At 37.7% G+C, this 21031-nt stretch overlaps 3 protein-coding genes across 5 annotated transcripts in view; all 3 read left to right on the top strand.

Annotated features, from left to right (window-relative positions):
- pip5k1ca (phosphatidylinositol-4-phosphate 5-kinase, type I, gamma a) overlaps positions 1-3805 on the top strand; it is a 58841-nt gene extending 55036 nt beyond the window's left edge. The window contains exons 17-18 of one of the 2 annotated variants that reach the window (XM_084722859.1): positions 808-897; positions 2211-3805. In XM_084722859.1, coding sequence (XP_084578985.1) covers positions 808-897; positions 2211-2213 — 93 coding nt within the window. In that variant the 3' untranslated portion in view covers positions 2214-3805. The remainder of the gene's footprint in view (positions 1-807; positions 898-2210) is intronic. The other variant, XM_084722860.1, reaches the window with a different exon arrangement.
- A 3443-nt stretch (positions 3806-7248) lies between these two features.
- Positions 7249-12583, top strand: LOC146323756 (ras-related protein Rab-11B-like). The gene is made up of 5 exons (XM_084722861.1): positions 7249-7406; positions 9119-9314; positions 9707-9900; positions 10072-10152; positions 10871-12583. Exons 1-5 carry the CDS (start codon positions 7367-7369, stop codon positions 11014-11016), a joined length of 657 nt encoding a protein of 218 aa, XP_084578987.1. The 5' UTR covers positions 7249-7366; the 3' UTR covers positions 11017-12583.
- A 5380-nt stretch (positions 12584-17963) lies between these two features.
- On the top strand, positions 17964-20748 carry marchf2 (membrane-associated ring finger (C3HC4) 2). 2 transcript variants are annotated; one of them, XM_084722858.1, is made up of 4 exons: positions 17964-18284; positions 18676-18871; positions 19162-19371; positions 20403-20748. In XM_084722858.1, the coding sequence occupies exons 1-4, from the start codon at positions 18103-18105 to the stop codon at positions 20559-20561; spliced, it is 747 nt and encodes a 248-aa protein (XP_084578984.1). In that variant the 5' UTR covers positions 17964-18102; the 3' UTR covers positions 20562-20748. The 2 variants fall into 2 exon arrangements, with proteins under 2 accessions (XP_084578984.1, XP_084578983.1); XM_084722857.1 differs by having other exon boundaries at positions 18676-18880.
- Positions 20749-21031: the final 283 nt, after the last annotated feature.

The following is a 21031-nucleotide window of genomic DNA, read 5'->3' as shown; positions in this document are numbered from 1 at the left end:
TCACTGACAGCCTGCCTCATCCCCCTCTGCACCCATGTGGATAGGGTGTTAGCTCCAACGTGCTGAGCTGTGTGTATGTATATGTGTGCGTGTGTGTGTGTGTGACATCAATCCACACCACCTCCACCTCCGTCACCATCGCCAACACACCGTGCTGCAGCTGCTTCCCTCTCTTAAAGGGCTGGCACCTCCAGTAAGAAAGAACCTACCGAAGCTTTCAGAGACATTATGCAAAGAGCGCTTTTGCTTGTTGGAGAGGAGAAAAAAACATCCCGTTGTTGTGTTTTGCTTTGACTGAGGATGCTCTCTGTGTCTGACTGTCCCGGGCATCCTGGCTCTCTTCCCATTGCCACCTCCTCGTCCTTCCCGCTCCTCATCCTCCCTGTTTGGCTGATGCAGCGACTCATCCTTCACTCTGTACACTTTGTGTCCCAGGAGCTAGTCCAAATGGGCCAAAAGACATACGAATTAATCACACGTCACTAAGACCCATCACATAATATTTACTGTACCAATACAACATGTTATTTGCCTAAATTTTCATCTCTGTGTTCAAGTCTTCTAACCTCCGAAAGGATTAACACATCCTTTTAAACATTTTTACACTTATTTGATTTGTCAAACTCACATTTTCCGATGTCTCTCAGCAACATTTCCTCCTATATGCATCCCTAATTTTCATTTCCTGTCTTGTCTTTTCTTCTCCTGTGATCTCCTGTGTCTTTCTCCTGCCTGCCCCTGCTGCTTGTCTCTGTGCCTCTGGCCTTTCCTCTGTCCCCCTCTGCTGTGGTGGGTGTGTAAAAACAGCCTCCAGAGGACAGGACCTGGGTGTACTCTCCGCTACACTATGGCTCAGAGTCTAAGGCCCTGCCAGATGGGGATTGGGAAAGAGAGACAGTAAGTGAGAAGCACTAAAATATTAAGCACAGGAAAACCCTCAGACGAGGAATAAAATCAGTTGTGTTTGGTGGTGACTGTTTACTCGGGGTAACAAGGTGGGGAAGGATCAGTTTACAGAGGCTTCTAATGTAAATGTAAAACAAGCTTCTCAGGTTCCAACTCCAAGAGTAGGCATCCGGAAACCCACCCCTACATTCCAGCATTCATTCCTCATCGACAAATGGGTGGAAATGATCACTTGCAGCTTGCGTGACCATTTAGTCCACGACCAGCCATCCCGTGTCCCTCCAACAACAAGCTGCTCAGCATTCGCCACACTGCGTTACTGCATCGGCCTGCGTGAAGCCTCATGCTTCACCAGACTCTACAGCTCATCCTGCAAGATGGTCACACTAAGGATATGTACATTAAACTCAAAGAGGAGTCACATTTTCCAAAAATGGACATAATTGTATTTTATCCTTGGTTAATGTGGGTGTTTTTTTACACAAGTATATATTAATTTAAGCATTTTTGAGTTTAGTGAGCGAGCTTATGGGTTAAGAGTTTATTTTCAGTGTTCAGATTTGTATATAAAAAGTTTTTACCCTCGATAGAGCTATCTGGTGACAGTTAAGTTACAAAAATAGTGAGTTGAATTAGAAATGACATCACTTGACTGTTTTCCTTTAGAGGGTTAAAGGACCAGAGATTTAGTGGCGTTTAGCAATGAGGTTGAATGCCGCTTGACATTCAGTTTCGGCCTTGTTCCACCAATAAATTCCTCTAAATCTTACACAGTGGTACCTTAATGAGACTGCGTGTCTTCTTTTTTCAGTGTAGCAGCCTTTGCCCATTCTCTGATGAGGTATCATCAACCATTGGTTCTTTTTTCCTGCTCATTTTATTTATCATCTTCTCAGACATATTTTTTACACCAGGGATATCCCAAAGCAAGTTTTGTGCCAACATTCCTGTTCAGGTTGATGTAAAAAAATATGAAAATGTGTTCTACACATAAATAATTACTTAAGTTAATCCCTGTTTCATATAAATGTGATGCCTTATGTTGGTCATGCAGGCTGTTCTTTCATTATCCAGTTTGAAATAATTCTACACCGCAGACGCTAACTAACTTTTTCTTATTTATTCTATTTTTTGTACCCTTCATTTTATAAATTTGCTTTTATTAGTGGGCTTGCTGTTTCACTATCATCAGCAAATAATGCATGAGAAGATACACATTTCACACCCTGGGGAATGAAAAAATGTGAATGCTGTGTACACTCTGCCTAATACCATCACTCTCTGTGTCTGTCTGTCTCCAACAGTAAACCCTGTTCTCTGGCAGAGAGGAGTGAACGTCTCGGCGGAGAGGACTCAACAGTCTGAAGTCCAGACCTCAGCGGTAGCAGCAGGATCTCTGTCTGAACCAGGATTTTAAACATGCATACTGAAACTGAACACACAGGGGGAAAAACTGACTCAAGTACCAGAGAGGGGGAAAAAAAATCCTGACAGTGATGACTGATCACTGATTTCCAACCATCCCTGCCTTTCACCCTTGACAAATGAAAATTATATCAATTTAATAATAATGTGTATGTGTGACATACAGTAGTGCGTATACGGCTGTAGTCTTATATGTTCGACATACATGACAGACCATAGTAACTCACAGTGCCTATGAGAAGCGTTCACCCCCTTGGAAGTTTTCATGTTTTCTTATCTGAATCAAAGTAGATATGATGTGGCTTTTTTGATGCTATTGAAAAGAAAAAAAAAAAGACTCTTTAATGTCAGTAAATATGAAATAAAACACGATAACTTCCAAGTGGGGTGAATACTTTTTGTAAGTATTGTACAGTATGTTCTAATCACACAACCAGAGTCCTCTGACAGACTCTACAGGCTTCCTCCCTCACTCCTGCAGAGCAGCACACTGAAATTTCAATCAGGGTAAGCCCACCTACCCGCCTTGTCACTGGCTGCATTGCTGTTGTGCCCTCCTTACCTCCATCCAGCTTTCTGCCATCAGCTGGAAGAGAAAAACAATATGTGATGTCCAGGTGTAGATTTCGGTGTGCTGGTCAGTGGTCAGGCCTGTGCTATTAGAGGGCTCTGCCTGTGCTCATAGAACCAGAGTTACAATGATAACCACTGTTTGGCCGAACACAACATCTGGGCATCTCTGTCATCCTCATATTTCCAGCAGTGAATATATGCAGTTAAGTTTATAGAGGGAAGAATTAAAACACATCATTTCCTTTAGTTGACGTATATACAGTTATCAGATTCATTCACAGCATAATTTATTATTTATATCACATTATTATTATTTCTGAGCTGTTCTTCAGCTGTTTTACTGCTGCGAACTTTTATTTATTTTTTCTGTTAGTATTTTATTCTAATCTTCACTGTTACTGGTACTTTTTTACAGAAGCCAAGACCAGATGTGCTTGCAGTTATGTTTTTTTTAATGCTGTTGTGTTGAAATCACAAGTTGCTTATCTTGCTATCTAGAGAAAACAAGCTGTGTTCTTCCAAGATAACAGGATTATCAGCCCATTATCACAAGAAAATAAAAGGTCGTTTCCTCTTTATAATGTTTATCAGGTCATAAACAGTTCCGGAACCCAGCAAAGAGAAAAGTTAGAGCTAAAACGGCATGAATATTTTCATATCAAGAATAAAGTAACCAAAGTACTGACACAAACACAGGAATCACTTATCATTTATCATTTAAATTAAATCATTGTTTATGGCAGTTTGTCATGAAACCAATTACCGTTTCAGCCTTAAAATTCATCAAAATTTCAAGTGGTTTGCTTTGAAACCCATCCCACAGAGCAGAGTGTGTACGTCATGGTCTGCTGTTATGAATATAACCAGAATGGTGGCGTCGGTGTTTCTCTGTGAACACTAATGCAACACGGAGAGGAAGAGCTTTAGCATTTAAAGGTCCGGTGTGTAAGATTTATCTGTATGTATCTGTTGGCAGATGATAGCAGAAATGAAGCCACTGACCCATTTATATCATAGAGAGTCCTCTTCCAAAAGACGATTTTCAAGTCAAGTTCTCTTCAGAAATCTGTGTTTTGTTTTCTGGAGATTAACCCACTATCATAAAGTAACAAGCTTTGTCAGATTGTGATAATGACATAATTGATCAGATCTCGAGATAGTCGCATTAAAAAAAATAATAGCTAGCCACAGTAATTCTGGGCTTCTGTACTTTTTCATTCTTGTTTGTTTGTTTTTTAATTTGCATCCAAAGAACTTTAATTTTGTTCTGATCATTTCATCACTGCAACTTTTTTTTTTTTTTACGTTTGTTGTGTAAATTCAGTGTTACTACATTTTTTTCACTACACTTTTTTTGGGGGAAACAGAAGGCATCAATTGCAACAGTAAGGCAGCAGACATTGTCACTCATTACAATAACCGTCACGTCATTACAGTGTCTTCCAGTGTTTCCCTATTTTTGGACAGATACACTAATCATTTGTAACAGTAGAACTTAAGATTTTCTTTGTTTTAGGTGGAAAAATAGTCAGCATATCAGTGACAGTTTCTATATCTGGTCGCCCTCACCTCCTCACAGTAAGAAATCCATTGACTGGACATTTCAGATGTTTGTAGATGTAGAGCATCAGTTGTAGTATTTGCAGTCAATATCGTACCTGTTATCTGTATATTTGAATGAACACAGTGCGTTGCAGTGTTGAGACACAGCAGCTTGTAAATGGGTTGAATGTTGTTTGCACTCGTCAACAGGACCTGAAGATGAACTAGTGATAGAGGCCAAATAAACATACATCACGTTAATCTTCGTTTCTGCTCACACAGGCTGATATTTAGGCAGCGTTTATGTTAGGATTATCAAGTGTGTGTGTGTTGGTGAAGTCAATCATGGTCATCGTAGTGTTTACTGTAGTCTCTCTGTGGCTGACATCTTAGGACTCGCGAGTAAGACTTAAGTTCAACAGACTGATTTTTTAAATCAAACTCAGTTTCTTCGGTTGGTTGGTGCGTTTCTATGTGTGTTTGTGTGTAAGGGCGGACACATCAATGTCAGACTTTGTAAAAATAAGAAATCAGCTCATTCTCATGATGTGCAGTGGCCAGTTGTAATCAGTTTGCTGTTGTTCATCAGATGGAGACCATAGCAGCAATATTTTGTACAGTCTAGCTTTTGAGTTTATTTTTATTGCCTTATTGAGAAATTTTACATGTAGGCCTATCGTTTGTTTTTTGTTTTCTTTTTCACTTGTGCTGTTGTATTTATTTTTCTTTCTCATAGTTGTGCTCCTGAGAATGTGTACATAAAATTATAAATACATATATAAAGATATACAAATATATTTTCCATTTGAATCGGAGAATATTATTTTTATTTGGTTTTATTTTTGCTGCTGGGCAAGAAATGATTGCAATCTACATAATTTACTGTACCATATTCTTCAGTGTGTTTTTCGAGATGCAGCTGCTGTATATTTATGGTCTATAAACCACAGCTGTGTCTTTGTAAGATATCCAAAACGGAAAGATTTGTGGGGTTTTACTGTACATGCAAATCAATAGGGATTCTTCCAACTGTTCAGCTGTGTTGTGTATGTGTTTTCAAATCACTGTGTGCCCTCATCCAATAGGGAGAGTCCTTTACAGAGACATAGCATGATTTCAAAATGAATATGCATATCAGAAATGTGTATTTATGTATATCTGTGTATATTCATCTATTTATACGTGAGGATAAATAGATGGCTGTATGTGTGTGTGTTTGGACTCAATCAGAATGAATACAAAATAAAGCAGTTCTATGAATTGTTGTCCATGGAGATAATGTCGATTTTTATTGTTTGTGTGTTGAGATCTACTATGAAATGCAAATGACATTTGTATCAGTGGATTAGTCTTTAATTATTTAACTATATTAGAGAGACTGATTAAGGTCAACTTCTTTCAGTTGTTGTTCGTTAAAAGGTGCAATACGCATGGTTTTCAGAGGAAATTGCTACTTTAACTAACAAATAATGGCCACAATGTTAACTTAAAGGTGCAATATGTAATCATTTTTTAAACATTGATGAAACATATGAGAAGTTGGGTCCTCAAACTTTATGATTAAGTATAACAAAATATACAAAATTAACTGTGTTTTGGAGCCTTTAGTTCTACTTAACTTTTAGAGACCAAATGCATAAATTTTGATCAATTTGCACAAGTATGCAATTCATGTGGCTAGATGTGTACATATATATTAAGAATAGAAAATCTAAGTTTAGCAACAGACACTCACACATAATACATTGTTTCATCATCATTTGTCAACACAGTTAAGTAATGCCTTATGATATTTCAGTTTTCTCTGTCATATTTGTCACATTATTTGAACATTTTGGCCTGATGGTGCTACATGAAAGATCAAGGTTTCACAAAAAAAATGAGAAAATTTCATGGAAATCTGGCCTGTAGCTGTTGAGCTATCTTAGTCTTAACAAAGGTTTGTAAGGATGGATTAACCAGCCAGTTGACATCATCATCCCGGCCGGTCAGTGGGGAAAAATATGTGCAAAATGTGTCTGTGAGAGCTAGGAAGGTCTGTTTACTTGAGGCCTTCAGGTTTCCGTTCCTACCAACAGAGGGAAATCTCTGCCAGAAAACCAGAAAACATCCAGCGATCAGACAAGCAGCACTCCAGAAGAGAAATCTTAATTCCAGCTTTCCTGCAATTTGAGAAATACTGAAAAATCCTTGTCTCACCAACAGTCTTGATTGGGTTACTTCCATACATGTAAAAGTGAGTAGAACCTGCCAATATAAAAATCTACTGTCCTGATGTGTCCATTGACACAGAATGAGGTTTCAGTGGAACACAGTGGAGTACAAATGGACAATAATATGTTACTCGATAGCCTATTTTATTAACAGGGATTACTGCATAGTGATGGTATGTATGTAGTATGTAGTATGGCCAGTTAATAAGCTTTATTATTATTTTCACACATATTTCTAAATAACATTACAATAACAACTTTTTTAGATTGGATAATGTATATATATGCCTGAGTAAAATATATGTATAAACAACGTACATCGCTGTAAAAAAAACAAACAAAAAAAAACATATACTAGTTATTGAGTTCTCTCCCGCTAGAAAATATTGTGAAACATGTTTTCAAAAATCAGCATGTTGCTCAACCTACATGAAGACAGGGCGTCGAAGTCCGGAGAACAAAGGGTGTGATGCTTCTCCGTGTTTTCTGCTGTGGATGATGATTGGTCGGCATTTTTACAGAGAGCATATGATTGGTTCTCCTAAGTGTCAGTCAATGTAATAACCTTTCCGATTGGTCGAAAAAGACGTCCCTGAACTCACGTGCTTGTTCTCTTCCTTGAAGGCGGTGCCTACTAGCTGCCGGTGGGAAGGGTTGTTGTTGTTTGTAGTAAAGTCCTTAAAAAGTACAAAAACTAGTCTTCTAAAATGGGAACCCGTGATGATGAATACGACTATTTGTTCAAAGGTAAGTTCTTTTTCAAATGTGGATGAATGACAGCATATTCGTCCGCTTTTTGAAAGTTAAATGAGGGCAGGACGAACTGAGGAAGTCAACTAAGCCAGCGTTAATGCTAAAGTTAATGCTAAAGTTAGCTGTTCTAGTAGCAAAGTGGCAATCGGTAACTTGATAGGTGTTGACTGTCGAGTAAACCGTATAATCACTATTATAAATTAATCTACAAGTGTAAAATACTACAACGCTTCGGCTTTCGGAGTGTTGTGCCTCAAACCAATCGACGAGTCCAGTGATGGCATCTAATGCTAGTGTCTTAGCAGGCTAACGCCAGGTAAATAAGTAGCTAAGTAAGTAAGCTAGCTTAGCTTGCTAGCACGATAGCTACTTGGCCTTGTTCATAACAATCACCTGAGGCGACTTTAAGTTTACTAAGGATTGTACTGCCATTCAAGAGCTGCTCTCTGTCGACTCTTAATTTTAAAATTGGTCTACTTTACGAGTCATCTACAGTTACAGCTACTTACCTAACTTGTTGACACTGTTAAATAACGACCATAACTGCTGCTTGACATAACGTTATTTCTCTGTGCTGCTTGACATAACGTTATTTCTCTGTAGTGATCCTTATCACATTATCAGTAGGTAGTCCTTTTAAACATGGGAGGATACGTCAACGTTTTGTAGACATGCTTACTTACTTTTATTATAGCATAAATAGGTAGGTAGGTAGATAGATAATTAATAAGGCACAACCTATACAGCATACGGATTGCAATGATCCCTCAAATGTGATTATCAAATACTTTTTATATGTAATAGAAGCATGATATTTTAGTTTAACAATTATTTTTATTGTTCAAACTGACATCAGGTCAGTGGAACAGAACAACCTTAACTGATATTTTTAATAATTATACATTTTTAAAATTTCCCCAAAATATTTATACAAAACAAAAGAATAAAGACAATCTGCATTATGTGGTCCATAAAAAAGTTTCAACATTTGACAAATTTTGACACAACAATATAGACCATTATAGCTATGATAGGCCAGTATCAGCTGATAATATCGACCAACCATTATATTTGTCTGGGTCTACTTATTAATTGAAGTAACATAAATCACAAAACAAAAGAGATAAGGACAGTCAAGGAAGAACATGTGATACGAAATACAACGAAAGCCACCATAAAAAGCCACAATAAACGTCTGTGAATAGGAACTGAACTAAGAACTTGGACCTTACTGTGATGCCAAAACTACTAAATGTGAACTGTACGTTGGTTTAAGCAAGTACAATATAGTGCTATACAGCAAGGTTTTTGATATAGAGCTGCAGCAATTCATTGTTGAGTATTAAATCAATCGGCAACTATTTTGTTCATCAGTTAATTGGTTTGAGTAATTTCTTATGAAAAATGCTCCAACCTGTGATTCCAGCTTCTTGACTGAATCGTAAAATTAATCAACGATGATAAGTCATTAATTGCACCCATAATTGTATATAAAGTAGAAGAAACATTTCTATATTTTGTGTGGTTATAAACCGAAAATGTTATCTTTAATTCTTCATAGGGTGGACTACTGGACATAAGCTTAAAAATCTCACACTCATTGACTCTGTACAAACAAACAGGGATAGGAGGAAGTCATGCTACGACAGAGCATGATTTTACACCACTTATCTTGTGTGTTTTTGTTCTGTGTATTTTGGTTGCAGTCGTTCTAATTGGAGACTCTGGTGTGGGGAAGAGTAACCTGCTGTCCCGTTTCACAAGAAATGAGTTCAACCTGGAGAGCAAGAGCACCATTGGGGTGGAGTTTGCCACCCGCAGCATCCAGGTGGACGGCAAGACGATAAAGGCTCAAATCTGGGACACAGCTGGACAGGAACGCTACAGAGCGATCACCTCAGCGTGAGTTTATTTTTTTAATTTGGCTGCAGTACTTATACGTTTTTTGATTGTTGGGTTATTTAAAGGGCATTACACTGTGTGGGCCCCTAGGACGTTGGATTACATGCACACACAGTGAGTTCAATACCACCTTAAACCACACGTTTGTGTAAAGTTCTTCTCCAATTTATTTTATGTAATACATTCTAATAGATATAGTATTAATTTGCACATTTATTATAGCAGTAAACTTGGAGATAAAGTTAAAATATACAGAAAAACTGAAATTATTTGCATTTTGTTTTGTTTTTTTGATAAATGTTACAGATTTACAAGTTTGTCATGCAGATGGTGGAGAACATTACAGTAATTCTTGATTCATTAATGTCTCTTCTTTGCTCTGCTGTCACCAGGTATTACCGGGGGGCTGTTGGGGCTCTTCTAGTTTACGACATCGCCAAGCACCTGACATACGAGAACGTTGAGCGCTGGCTGAAGGAGCTGAGGGACCACGCTGACAACAACATTGTCATCATGCTGGTGGGAAACAAGAGTGACCTCCGCCACCTCAGGGCAGTGCCCACTGATGAGGCTCGAGCCTTCGCAGGTAAATTATTAGGTGCTGCCTTCAGGGAAAACAGCATGACAGCAAAAATAGTCATGAACTTAAAGTATAATTCTACTTTTGTTTTTTCACCTTAACCACTTATTTGAAGAACATTCAGGTTATTTAAATTGCTTTAGTGTGTTAAACATGTTTTTGTCTCTTCATCCTCAGAAAAGAACACTCTCTCATTTATTGAAACCTCTGCCTTGGACTCCACTAATGTAGAAGAGGCCTTTAAGAACATTCTCACAGGTAGGAACTTTGATAAACTGGTAAATAGAATTGCAGTATGAAGGTCATTTATTATGATCATACAACACAGGGTTGCACAACAAAAAGTAGAAGTGGAGTTCATTCATACCACACATACAAAATACAGGTAACTCATTAAATTCAGAATGAAACAGGTAAAAATATAAAATAAAACAATAATTACCATTATTTACTTTATGTATTATAATGTATAATACAATAAATATCATGGACAACATACTGTAACTTTAATAAAACCCTAAATATTTTCTGGTGTCTTCACCTCTTTTCGACAGTAAACTGAATATCTTTGGTTTATGGACAAAACAAGACATTTGAAGAAGACATCATGGGGTTTTGGGAAACACTGATTAATATTTTTCACCATTTTCAGACTTTTTATAGATAAAACAAATAATAAATAAAGTGAATAATTGCAAAATTAATCAACAATGAAAATAGTCATTAGTTGCAACCCTAATTGTATGCAAAATAAAATAAAGCCATAATACAAGTATTTACATATACATATATGTAGACACCCAGGAAATAATTCTGCAGTGCTTTTTTTTTTTTAAAGTTGTCATCAGGCTGAATCAGCAGCAGCAAGATGGTGATGATAATATGTATTATGATATAGAGTATAATAATGGACAAATTTCTTTTGTAATGTAACATTAAATCTTTCTGCTTTGCTGCTCACTCTTTTCTGTTACAGAAATCTACCGTATCGTATCTCAGAAGCAAATTTCGGACAGATCTGGACACGACGAGTCTCCAGGCAACAACGTAGTGGACATAAGCCTACCCCCGACCACAGACGGGCAGAGAGGCAGCAAACTCCCTTGCTGCCAGAGCCTGTGACGCTCCTCTGTTTTCTTTTCCTGGTTGACTCTCTGTCAGTCTCTCCTCTGTTCACCTCTGGTTTACTTCAGCTGTCACGCTGCTGTCATCGTGATCCCCTTCACGGGTTCAGAAGTCTCTGACACCAGGACTCTTGTATTTGACATTCCTTTTTGCTGGTTTCTTCTTTTGATTGTTTGTCTTCCTCTAATTTCAGAAGGGCCTATGTCTAAAAACAAAACAAACTTTACAGCTTCATAATAGCCTGCTGTTATGGGGTTGATCTTAAAGCTGTAGTAAACTACAATTTCTTTTTAATTAATTAACTAGCCTTTATGGTCCCATTGACCCGCTCCTGTTGAAGGACTGGTGAGGGATCAGTAGACTGTGTATCAGTGCTTCACGTGGTTTCTACTTTCCTCCTTTTCTCAGCTTGCAATGCTACAGCGGAATCCCAATTTCATGTCTGGTTGACCTGATTCTGCCTGTCATGCAATACGGGTGTAGAGGAGGAGATGAGATGGAGGTACCACAGGAGTATTGATGTGTGTACTCTGTCTGTCTGGAGTTTCTATTTGCCTCTTTAATTTTAATTTTCCTCTTTGAGCCCTGTGCCCGCTGTGGCATGAAATTAGCATGAGCCAGGGACCAGACTGGCTGTGACTGTCTGACTTAATATGGGCAAGTGTGAAACAAATGAAGTGTTTTTATGTGTGTGAGAGTGTCTGTGTGTGTGTGTGTGTGTGTGTGTGTGTGTGTGTGTGTGTGTGTGTGTGTGTTAGTGTACAAAGATACCAAAGGAGTCGGATGCAATCGTCATCAGTTTTAGGTTTTCTCATGTAAGCGTGTTCAAGGCTGCTAAGATTGCATTTCATTGCTGTGTTTAGCAAACCAATCCGGGCTATTTGCAAAAAAAATGTGTAATGATATAAAGCAAAAATAATTATATAAATTGTTCTCTGTGATTAATTATTTGTGAAATAATCAGCCAAGAATCAAGCCTTGTGTTCCTCTCTTGAGTTGGCTCAGGTCACACTCCCTTTCGCAGGCTGTCTTGAAATGAAAATTTTTTTTTTTTTGCGCTTATGTCCAATAATTTCAGTAGAACAAATCACAAGTGGTGTTCAGTAGAACAAATTTAAATATACACTCAACATCTTTATCAAGTAACATTTTCCTGTTGGCTGTAAAGGAAACTGTTGGTTGCGATGGAAAGAAATTGATTTTAGGATTTTTTTTCTTCATGTACTCCATCATCCTTTGCTGTAATTTAAATGTGCTATCTGTTAAAGGGAAATGGATAAAGATGTTTGTAATCTGAGATTCTCATCAGTCAACACTTTCACTCCATCACAATAACGGTTGTCACACTGGGAAAGTGGAACTGAAAATAAAAAATGCAAATTGTTTATATGGTTGGATACTCATCAGGTGGAGATGCTGTAACGTGTGCTTGATTCAATGCATTATGTCTCTTGTGACATTTCACATTTCTTCAAAAAAAGCAAGCAAGTGTAAACATGTTTTGCTGCTTTCGCATTACACAGAAAACACTGAAGCATAAATAAACCTAATCCATGTGATCATATAGCAGGCAGACTTATTTTTGGATACGTTACTCAGTGTATGTGTCGCCACTGTTTTGCAACTTGGGTGTCAATGGATGGGAGGTTTTGGTGTCAGTAGAAATGTTTGTGCAAAGTGCCTGCATGCTTTAGCTGCACTGAAGACAATATGACAGGCTATCATTTTAAATCTACACATACGTATGATGGTGAGGTGCTCTTACTAGAGATGAAAAATATTAAAATATTATATACTTGGGTTTTAGAATTCTTTATCTTCAATCACAAAAATTTGACTACCACAAATATTCTTTTTTAATTTTAAACCTCTCAAAACATTTTCAATGCAAATAGAATGCTTGTACTCAACATTTACAGTTAAAAGTGAATTACTCTGACAAAAACAGTAAGAGGAACGAATAAGCTTCCAATTTTACTGTAAATAAAAGGGAAATTAAAAACTCCATTATCCATAAATCATTTGAAAAATCTAGTTAAGTCACCCTTACCAAAACTGGCAACCTGAAAGGAGTGACTTACTTTGATTTAAAGTAAATATTGTTGTATTATATTTAGAATGAAAAAGGTAATCAAGTAATTATTGACTATATAACTATTCAAATTACACATTTTCAAATGTAACTGGGGCTGATTATGGTTCTTCATTTTTTTCAATCTGGTTACATATTCCTGATTACATCTAATACATTGCTACCATTCTGAGTATTAATATAAATGCATTTTAGCACCACATAAAGTTTTTATTGTTAATTCAATTCAATCTAACAGCATCGAAATTTCTGATAAGGCTTTAGTCTCTCTCTACAATCATTTTTTAACCATAACAGACATCTTTTTCACAGCAGCTGTTTTGACACGAAACAGTAGAATAACCACAGTTGTTACTAATGATAATAACTAATGTTCACTTCTCTTCAGGTCAAATAGAGCTGCTATTGTGTATGTTGTCTCACTGCAAAGGCTCTGCTACACTAAATGGAACGGGACCTTAATTAGTATTATTAGTAACATCTGTGTTCACCGTGAAATTTCACATCGATGCAGTTGTAGATCTGCCATTTCCAGAACTTTAAAATAAAATCTGTGGAAAGTTTCTGACCGATTTGTGGATGTAAACATGAGCTTGTCTTTTAAAGAGATGATTAAATTTGTTTTCTATTTTAAATGAATTACAGAAATCAAATGGTCCCCTGGTCTGTTTATTTCCTCTGCGCATGTGATGTTTTCGGTGAACGCCCCTCCCTTTGGCAAGCTGTTGTTATTCTCAGGCACATTTTAAGTCGGCAGGATTGTGTTTTGCACTCGTCTGGTCTGTCTTCTGTCACAGCAGAGGCAGACAGCTGATGATGAGCCTCTGGGGGATATTTAAAGCCCTGGGAAAGCGGAAGCCTGGCCTGCTGCTGCTGCTGCTCTGTGTTATCAGCTGAGGGCTGCTAGCTAGCACAGGGCTGGAGAGCATAGCATTAGCTAGTTAGCACTTTGACCAGGGCTGTGAATTCACACTTTGCCACAGCTAAACATGAAACGACAAGGAAATACGAGATTATTATGGCGCCTGCCGTGAAACACCTGTGAGTTAAGAAGAAGACACGGGGTGAGTAGACGGTTTAGCTTTCATTTTTACACCAGGCTAGCAGCTGACAGTAGCTACTGACAGCTAACAGCCGCACAGCTGTGACGGCCACTAACTGACCGTTTGTCTGCTGTGCAATGAAAACAGATATTTAGAAAACATGGCAGTAGAAAAACTTAGAAAACAGTGTGCTCACTTTAAAAATATTTCAGTACAATACAGCTTTATGTCACCAGGTATTAATATAGGGACATGAAAAAACCCTCTGCTCCAGACAATGGTCTGGATCACAGCTGTAACAGCTGGATGCAGTGATAACAGCGTTGTTAGCTACTAGTCACAATGAAAACGACTTTTTAATTTGTTAGTTTAGTAAAATTGTAATGGCATAACGTATCAGAGATTATTAACTGTTAAATGAATTGAATAGAATTGTTTTTATTGTCATTGCACAGAGTATATGAAATTAAGTAGCAATCCTGGCGGTGTATTCACACATGCTAGACAACAGTGAAAAATACTGAATAATGAATAAATGAAAAAAATATAGGCATAAAATATTATACATATTATGGTGTAACCTATAAAAACAGTAACATAGCTTCTTTATGTACTATAAATACGATAACAAAAGTAAGACGACTATAAAAACAGTAATATAGCTGATATTGTGCCTCTGCGTAATTACTAAATTGTAGTGTCCATCACTTTTTAAAAATGTAGGCCAGTTAAAGTCACATTCTCGTGTATAACTGAAAAGTTTGGCCTAAAAACTCACACAAATTTATGTTTTTCAGTTGATCAGATCAGAACATACCTTATATTGGCCTGTTATGTTCCTGTTTACATACAGTAAATCATCACCATGGATGTAACAATATATTGAATATCACAATAAAATCAATAAGTCATTTTTTTTTATTTCATAATTGTTATTTTACACAATTCAAGCATTTATTGGCAAAGACAGTTCATGACACTTTTTTTTGCACATGCTTAGGTCATGGCTGGCTACTTTTATTTTATTTCATTCAAGAATCAAATTAGCACATTAAGTTAAAAGGAAAAAAGTATTCTATATAAACAAAAATTGCTGTAGTCGTCAGAGTTATTATTTAACAAAGGACATTTTTTTAAATGGTACTTATTTCCTTCATTTTTTAATATATTACATTAAATATTGTATTGTGTGTTTTGTTATTTTTTATTGTGGTGTTATTTTACTTGGGATTTTGATATTATTACATATCTAATCACTAGCTTAAAATAACCTCAGAAAATAGTAACTTAATAGATTTTATTGTTGTCTTAGTTTTGTGGCTACCCATTTGTTTATCTGGGTCAGGGATTGTGCCTCTTAATTGTGCCCCCATGCTGTATCAGTACGCATAAGTAATGGTATCAAACAGCACGATTGTAACAGTGGGTCATTCAGTTCAAGTTCAAGTTTAGGCAAACTTTCTTCACAGTATTATTTGATTAATTTGCATTTTGTCCAAAATTTTTTTTACAAATCCAAATTCATAAGCAAAACATTTAAGAGCTGACTCTCCTCTTTTGTATCTAAATGTATAAACAAAAAAAGCTGTTGAAATATATAACCACAAACTTTTGTCTCTGGTGTGTTTGTGATTGTAGACTCAGGTGATTTGCACAAGGTGTTGTAAACTTGTTGTATCTCTGTTTCAATAACTTGATTTTCAAGTTTTCAGGTTTCACCAAACATGTACAATCTTGGATAACCAGTTGCCTCACAAAGTTTTCTGTTAATTTTGGATTTAACAATTCAAACATGAGCAAGATTACATGGGATTTGTTACAGCTACACACAGAAAATGTAATATGTACAAACTCAAACAAAACATAATATGGAGCATGGTAAAGATATTGTAAATAAGCATTTGACTAGAACATATTAAGAAGCAGAAATGTTAGAATAGATAATGGGGATTTGTGTGTGGGAATCTTTATGCAGTTGAAACATCTCTTCAGAGACTTAGTGTCAACAGAGATAGATTGTTTCCTCCACAAGTATAATGATTACCGCCGTTCTGTTTTTGTGGATCGAATTAGACCAGATGTTGTTGTTATAACACCTGTAATTACTAGTCTTCTTAACACTGATTTTCCAATGACTGTAGAGTGTGAATCTATTGTACTATTTATAAGGGGAGAGAATAAATGCACAAACAATCCTGTAAATTAACACAAGAATTTCTGCACCATCTGCCGTGTTAAACCTCCTGTTTAAAAACAACACACCAACAACAGTGTGAGTACATAGGATTATATAGAAGTCTGGGTGTAATGCTATTGTTTAACAGTGGTGTGTACACACAGAGTCAGGCCTTCTGTGAACAACAATGACCCAATATTATTTACCCATGGCCGAGACTTAAGTAGTTGTGTTACCATGATGTGATGTGAAGACAAGTAGTTTATCATTTCTTTTAAAGGAAAGACTTAATACCCACACACATACTGTATCAGACATAATGTCTAATCTCATGTAGTAATAGCTCTTACTGTATATTGTCTCGTCAAAATGAAAACATTTCACTCAGAAATACCCATTTATCACCATTGGTGTGTTACTGTACAGAATAATTTCTGTACAGCAGGACAAATGTCGCACAGGCTGCAGTAAATTCATTCGTCTGCTGTCTCTTATCTTTAGTGCGGGGTTATCTGAGGGGAGACAGCTGTTAATCAGTCTGCTGCACATCACACACACTGACGTAGACTCGTGCTTTTATCATGGATTAGCAGCTGCTTTTGGCAAATTGGCCCAGCTCCAAACTGACAGCTTTCTTATAAATTACAAAATGTCGTTGTAGATAACCTTAGTTATTGTCACATGGCAGGAAATTAATAACCGCACGTTCAGATAAGCACTGGGATAACATAAAGCAAAGTGTACCTACAGCTAGACTGTATTGACAAAATCATAATATTCTCACAATAGCGTTGATAATATGACTATTGGGCATGACTGTTACTGCTTTTGTTATCTTTGACAGCTAAATATGATATTTTTACATGTTGCTAGCCTTGAAGACCTGAAAGACATTTAAGTGAACGCTGTCAGAATAATGTGATGACCCAAATGACAGAAATATTCTCATTTCACAAATTATCAATATGTCAATATATCAATATGCTGTATCTGTGTACTCTTATTATATTTTGTTTTTGAGGAAACATGTAAATATTAGTTTTTGTCATCATGATATACTGTATTTTATAATTGTAATTTCATACTTTTCTCCTGTAATCATATATTGTTTATTATGTTGTTTGGTGGTGGAGATTTTTTTTTGCTTCACTTGCTGACATGTAAAAGTCCTGAACTCAAAATTTTACCTAAGTCAAAGTATATGAGTATTGATATAACAATGTACTGAATGTACCAAAAGTAAAAGTACTCATTGTGTGGATGACCAGGGGAAAAGTATGGAGTAAAACTAAGCTGAATTAATCTGATTTATCTAGGGTAAATAAACAAGCAAGAGTTTGCTGATGCTGCTTTGCTGATCTTTATATCACTGCAGTTCAACTTGGAATCTTTTTTATTAGTTGCTTCCCCTATCATTGTTAATGATTAATTTAAAAAATTGTGGGAGGTGGGGCATGAACTTTTTTCAGCTTTTGAACGGCAGCATGTCAGAAAAGTGTGACAAACATTGATATAGAGCCTGTTCTATTAGTGGACTGGATTCTAACTAATGCATCAGAGTGTAAAGATTTCTTTAATGTGAAGCCAGGGTTCATTTAACTTTGATTATATGAAAAAATCATTAACAGTCCAGTCTTTCTCTTTCCCTATTGTAGAAACGTACCACCTGTGGCGAGCAGAGTTTGTGCTTCCTGCTCTGAAAGTCAACCTTCACCTCTGACCTTTTACGCCCTCACCCCCACCTCTCCGGCCAGTGTCTGGCCACTATAACCATGACGACAGGGGGCTGTTGCCACCTGCCTGGCTCTCTCTGCGACTGTGCGAGCAGCACTGGCCTGTGGAAGAGCGTGGAGGAAGCAGGTGGTGACGGGTGCCAGGCGCTCTACGTCACCCAGGTCACAGCTATAGATGGACGGTTGCTCTCCTCTGTGCTCAAACCCATGGGCACACAAAGGTAAGATCAGGACAAAGAAGACCTGGGGGGTAAATTAACATGAACCAACCTTTTTCACAGCAGACATTTTGACTTGTCATAGTACGGGAAAGCATATTTGTTACTAATTATTTTAACAGTAGCTCTGTTCAATTCAAGTTCCCCAATAAGTCATGACTGTGAGCCTATGTAAAAATGATTTTCTACCAGGTACACTTTTGATTTCATGTTTTTTTTCAGTCCAGTTGTGTATTTATTGTAACCTCCCAAATCTGTCTCCTGATCAATTAAATTTCGAGCTGGTCTAGAGCTCCTCTGCATTTTAGTAATACTAGAATTATAAACGCATTTGTCTAAAAAACTGCTTCTCAGTTGCTTTAGTCCTTTTTTTAAATATATTTTTCTCTTTCAGTGATGGTCCTATCTGCCGTATTTGCCACGAAGGAGGCAACAGCGAGGGTCTCCTGTCTCCATGCGACTGTACAGGCACTCTGGGCACGGTGCACAAGAGCTGCTTGGAGAAGTGGCTGTCGTCTTCCAACACCAGCTACTGTGAGCTCTGCCACACAGAGTTCAGCATCGAGCGCCGACCGAGGCCTCTCACAGAGGTAACAAAGGTCAATGCCCTTTGCCTTGTCTGCATCAATCTTTCTGCTTGTCTTCTTTTTATTTTTTTTGTGGTCTGTGAATGATTGTGCATATATACATGTGAGAAGGAGAGCCGGCTTCTTTACATCTCATCTCTCTGCTTGCTTGCCTGCTTGTTACTATAGTGTGTCTTTCCTATTCTTGATTGACTTACGATTTCTCTTCCCTTCCATCTTCTTCTCTCTTGCCTCTCTTTGGCTTGTACATATTCTCCCTCTTCTCTGTTTCCCTCCCACTTCTTATTCCACAGTGGCTGCGAGACCCTGGCCCTCGTAATGAGAAGAGGACGCTGTTCTGTGACATGGTGTGCTTCCTGTTTATCACGCCCCTAGCAGCCATTTCAGGCTGGCTGTGCCTGAGGGGTGCTCAGGACCATCTTCAGCTGGGGAGCTGGCTGCAAGCTGTGGGCCTCATCGCCCTCACCATCGCCCTCTTCACCATCTACGTCCTGTGGACCCTGGTAAAAACACATTCATACACAAATTACAAACTATTTCACCCTTGTATGTACATCTTGATTGTTAAAGGTCCAGTGTGTAAGATTTATAGGGACATATTGGCAGACATGGAATATAATATTCATGAGTTTGTTTTTATTAGTGTATAATCAAATGAACATAAGAATCCTGGTGTTTTCGTCACCTTACACTGAGTCATTTATATCTACAGAGGGCGTGGGTCCTCTTTCACAGGAAATTTTATTTTTAAATTTAAACCAGGGGTGGTGCCTTACTTCCTGTACCACGCAGAGTGTTGTGTGCCTGATGGCTGCTGTCATTGGCTCATATTGGGTCATCTTGTCGCTTGGGATAAACTAGCAAAACCATAACCTAAAAAGTTGTTTATCAACTTAATCTTTGCCATAAACCCCATATATTCTTAAATGTTTTTCAAATCACTGTTAATTAATTCTCAAACTGGCCATCATTATGTTATTCTGGAATTATTATTAACTAAATAGTGTTAAAATCTTCAACCTGCCCTATATAATGAAAGGCATAAAAGTCCATTTATGTGGGTGTGAAATCAAAAATACAGATCATACAAAAACATGAAAAGTATATTCTATTGGCCGTAATACTTGACATGCATTAAATACACTGATCTCATATTGTATGCGTGTACATGGGGTGAGAAGGTCATGAAACCATGCCCATCTGGGTAATAATGCCAAGTTTTTAGTGGGTGTCTCTCTTCCGTGGATTCTGCCATGTTGCACCGCCACGTCTCTGCAGTAGCCCAAAATGGATAAGCCAAATGCTGCTCTAGACAGAGCCTTTTCCATTTTTCAGTGTTGCAGTCACTCTAGTTTCTCCAACAACTTTTGAATGGGAGGATGAGGTGAACTGTTGCGACGCCACTACATTCTACACACTGGTCCTTCATGATGTACATTATTTTAAGGGCCTATTGATGAACTTGCTCAGCTAATTTTCTTGTATATAATTGACCTCCCTTTACCGTCTTCTCTCCTCCTGGTTGTCTCGACAGGTGTCTTTCCGCTACCACTGTCAGCTGTACTCTGAGTGGAGAAGAACAAATCAGAAAGTACGTCTGCTCATTCCTGAAGCCAAGGAGTCTAACTCTTCCCAGCATTCCTTGCTCTCTACCAAACTGATGAAGAAGTCTGCCAACGAGAGTATAGTATGAGACCAAATGGAGACAGACGGTTGACAATATTGGTGTCTTGTATGTGCAGGGGCTGATTGTCAACACATCAAGCCCACCAGCTGGCCTTTACAGAAGCACTTACGGGCTTTTTTGTTGATTCAAAAAAAAAAAAAACATTTGTTGCAGAGTCAGTACTTAATTCACATAACTTTTAAAAAAGTCTGTCCTCCTGCTGCAGACTGGAGCCTGTCTGTCCTCACGCTGGGTGTTAACCAAGCTTATGCAAAGGCACTGAAGAACGGAAGAGCACATGGTGACGTGCAGAGACATTTACATGGGATCAGACTCATCATCACGGATACGGTGGTAACTTTAGACAACAAGACATGACCAAACTAACTTGTTTATTGGACTGTGAAATGTTCTAATGATTGTTCTGCTTAGTTTCAACAACCCATTGATGGTCCACAGACATCTGCAGAGTGTAACAGGTGCATTCAGTGTTGTGC

The sequence above is a fragment of the Lutjanus erythropterus genome, chromosome 7 (genome assembly GCF_056507025.1).
Source record: "Lutjanus erythropterus isolate fLutEry1 chromosome 7, fLutEry1.hap2, whole genome shotgun sequence".
Classification (NCBI taxonomy): Eukaryota; Metazoa; Chordata; class Actinopteri; order Lutjaniformes; family Lutjanidae; genus Lutjanus; species Lutjanus erythropterus.
Note: the sequence above shows the minus strand (reverse complement) of the source record. Positions and strands in the feature narration are given on the sequence as shown.

Bases quoted from the DNA above. Each gene is read 5' to 3' on its own strand.
- marchf2 (XM_084722857.1), top strand. From the start codon at position 18,103: ATGACGACAGGGGGCTGTTGCCACCTGCCTGGCTCTCTCTGCGACTGT. The intron at 18,285-18,675 runs GTAAGATCAGGA...TTTCTCTTTCAG, and splicing joins AAACCCATGGGCACACAAAG to TGATGGTCCTATCTGCCGTA. The intron at 18,881-19,161 runs GTCAATGCCCTT...CTTATTCCACAG, and splicing joins CTCTCACAGAGGTAACAAAG to TGGCTGCGAGACCCTGGCCC.
- LOC146323756 (XM_084722861.1), top strand. From the start codon at position 7,367: ATGGGAACCCGTGATGATGAATACGACTATTTGTTCAAAG. The intron at 9,315-9,706 runs GTGAGTTTATTT...TGCTGTCACCAG, and splicing joins TACAGAGCGATCACCTCAGC to GTATTACCGGGGGGCTGTTG. The intron at 9,901-10,071 runs GTAAATTATTAG...CTTCATCCTCAG, and splicing joins TGAGGCTCGAGCCTTCGCAG to AAAAGAACACTCTCTCATTT.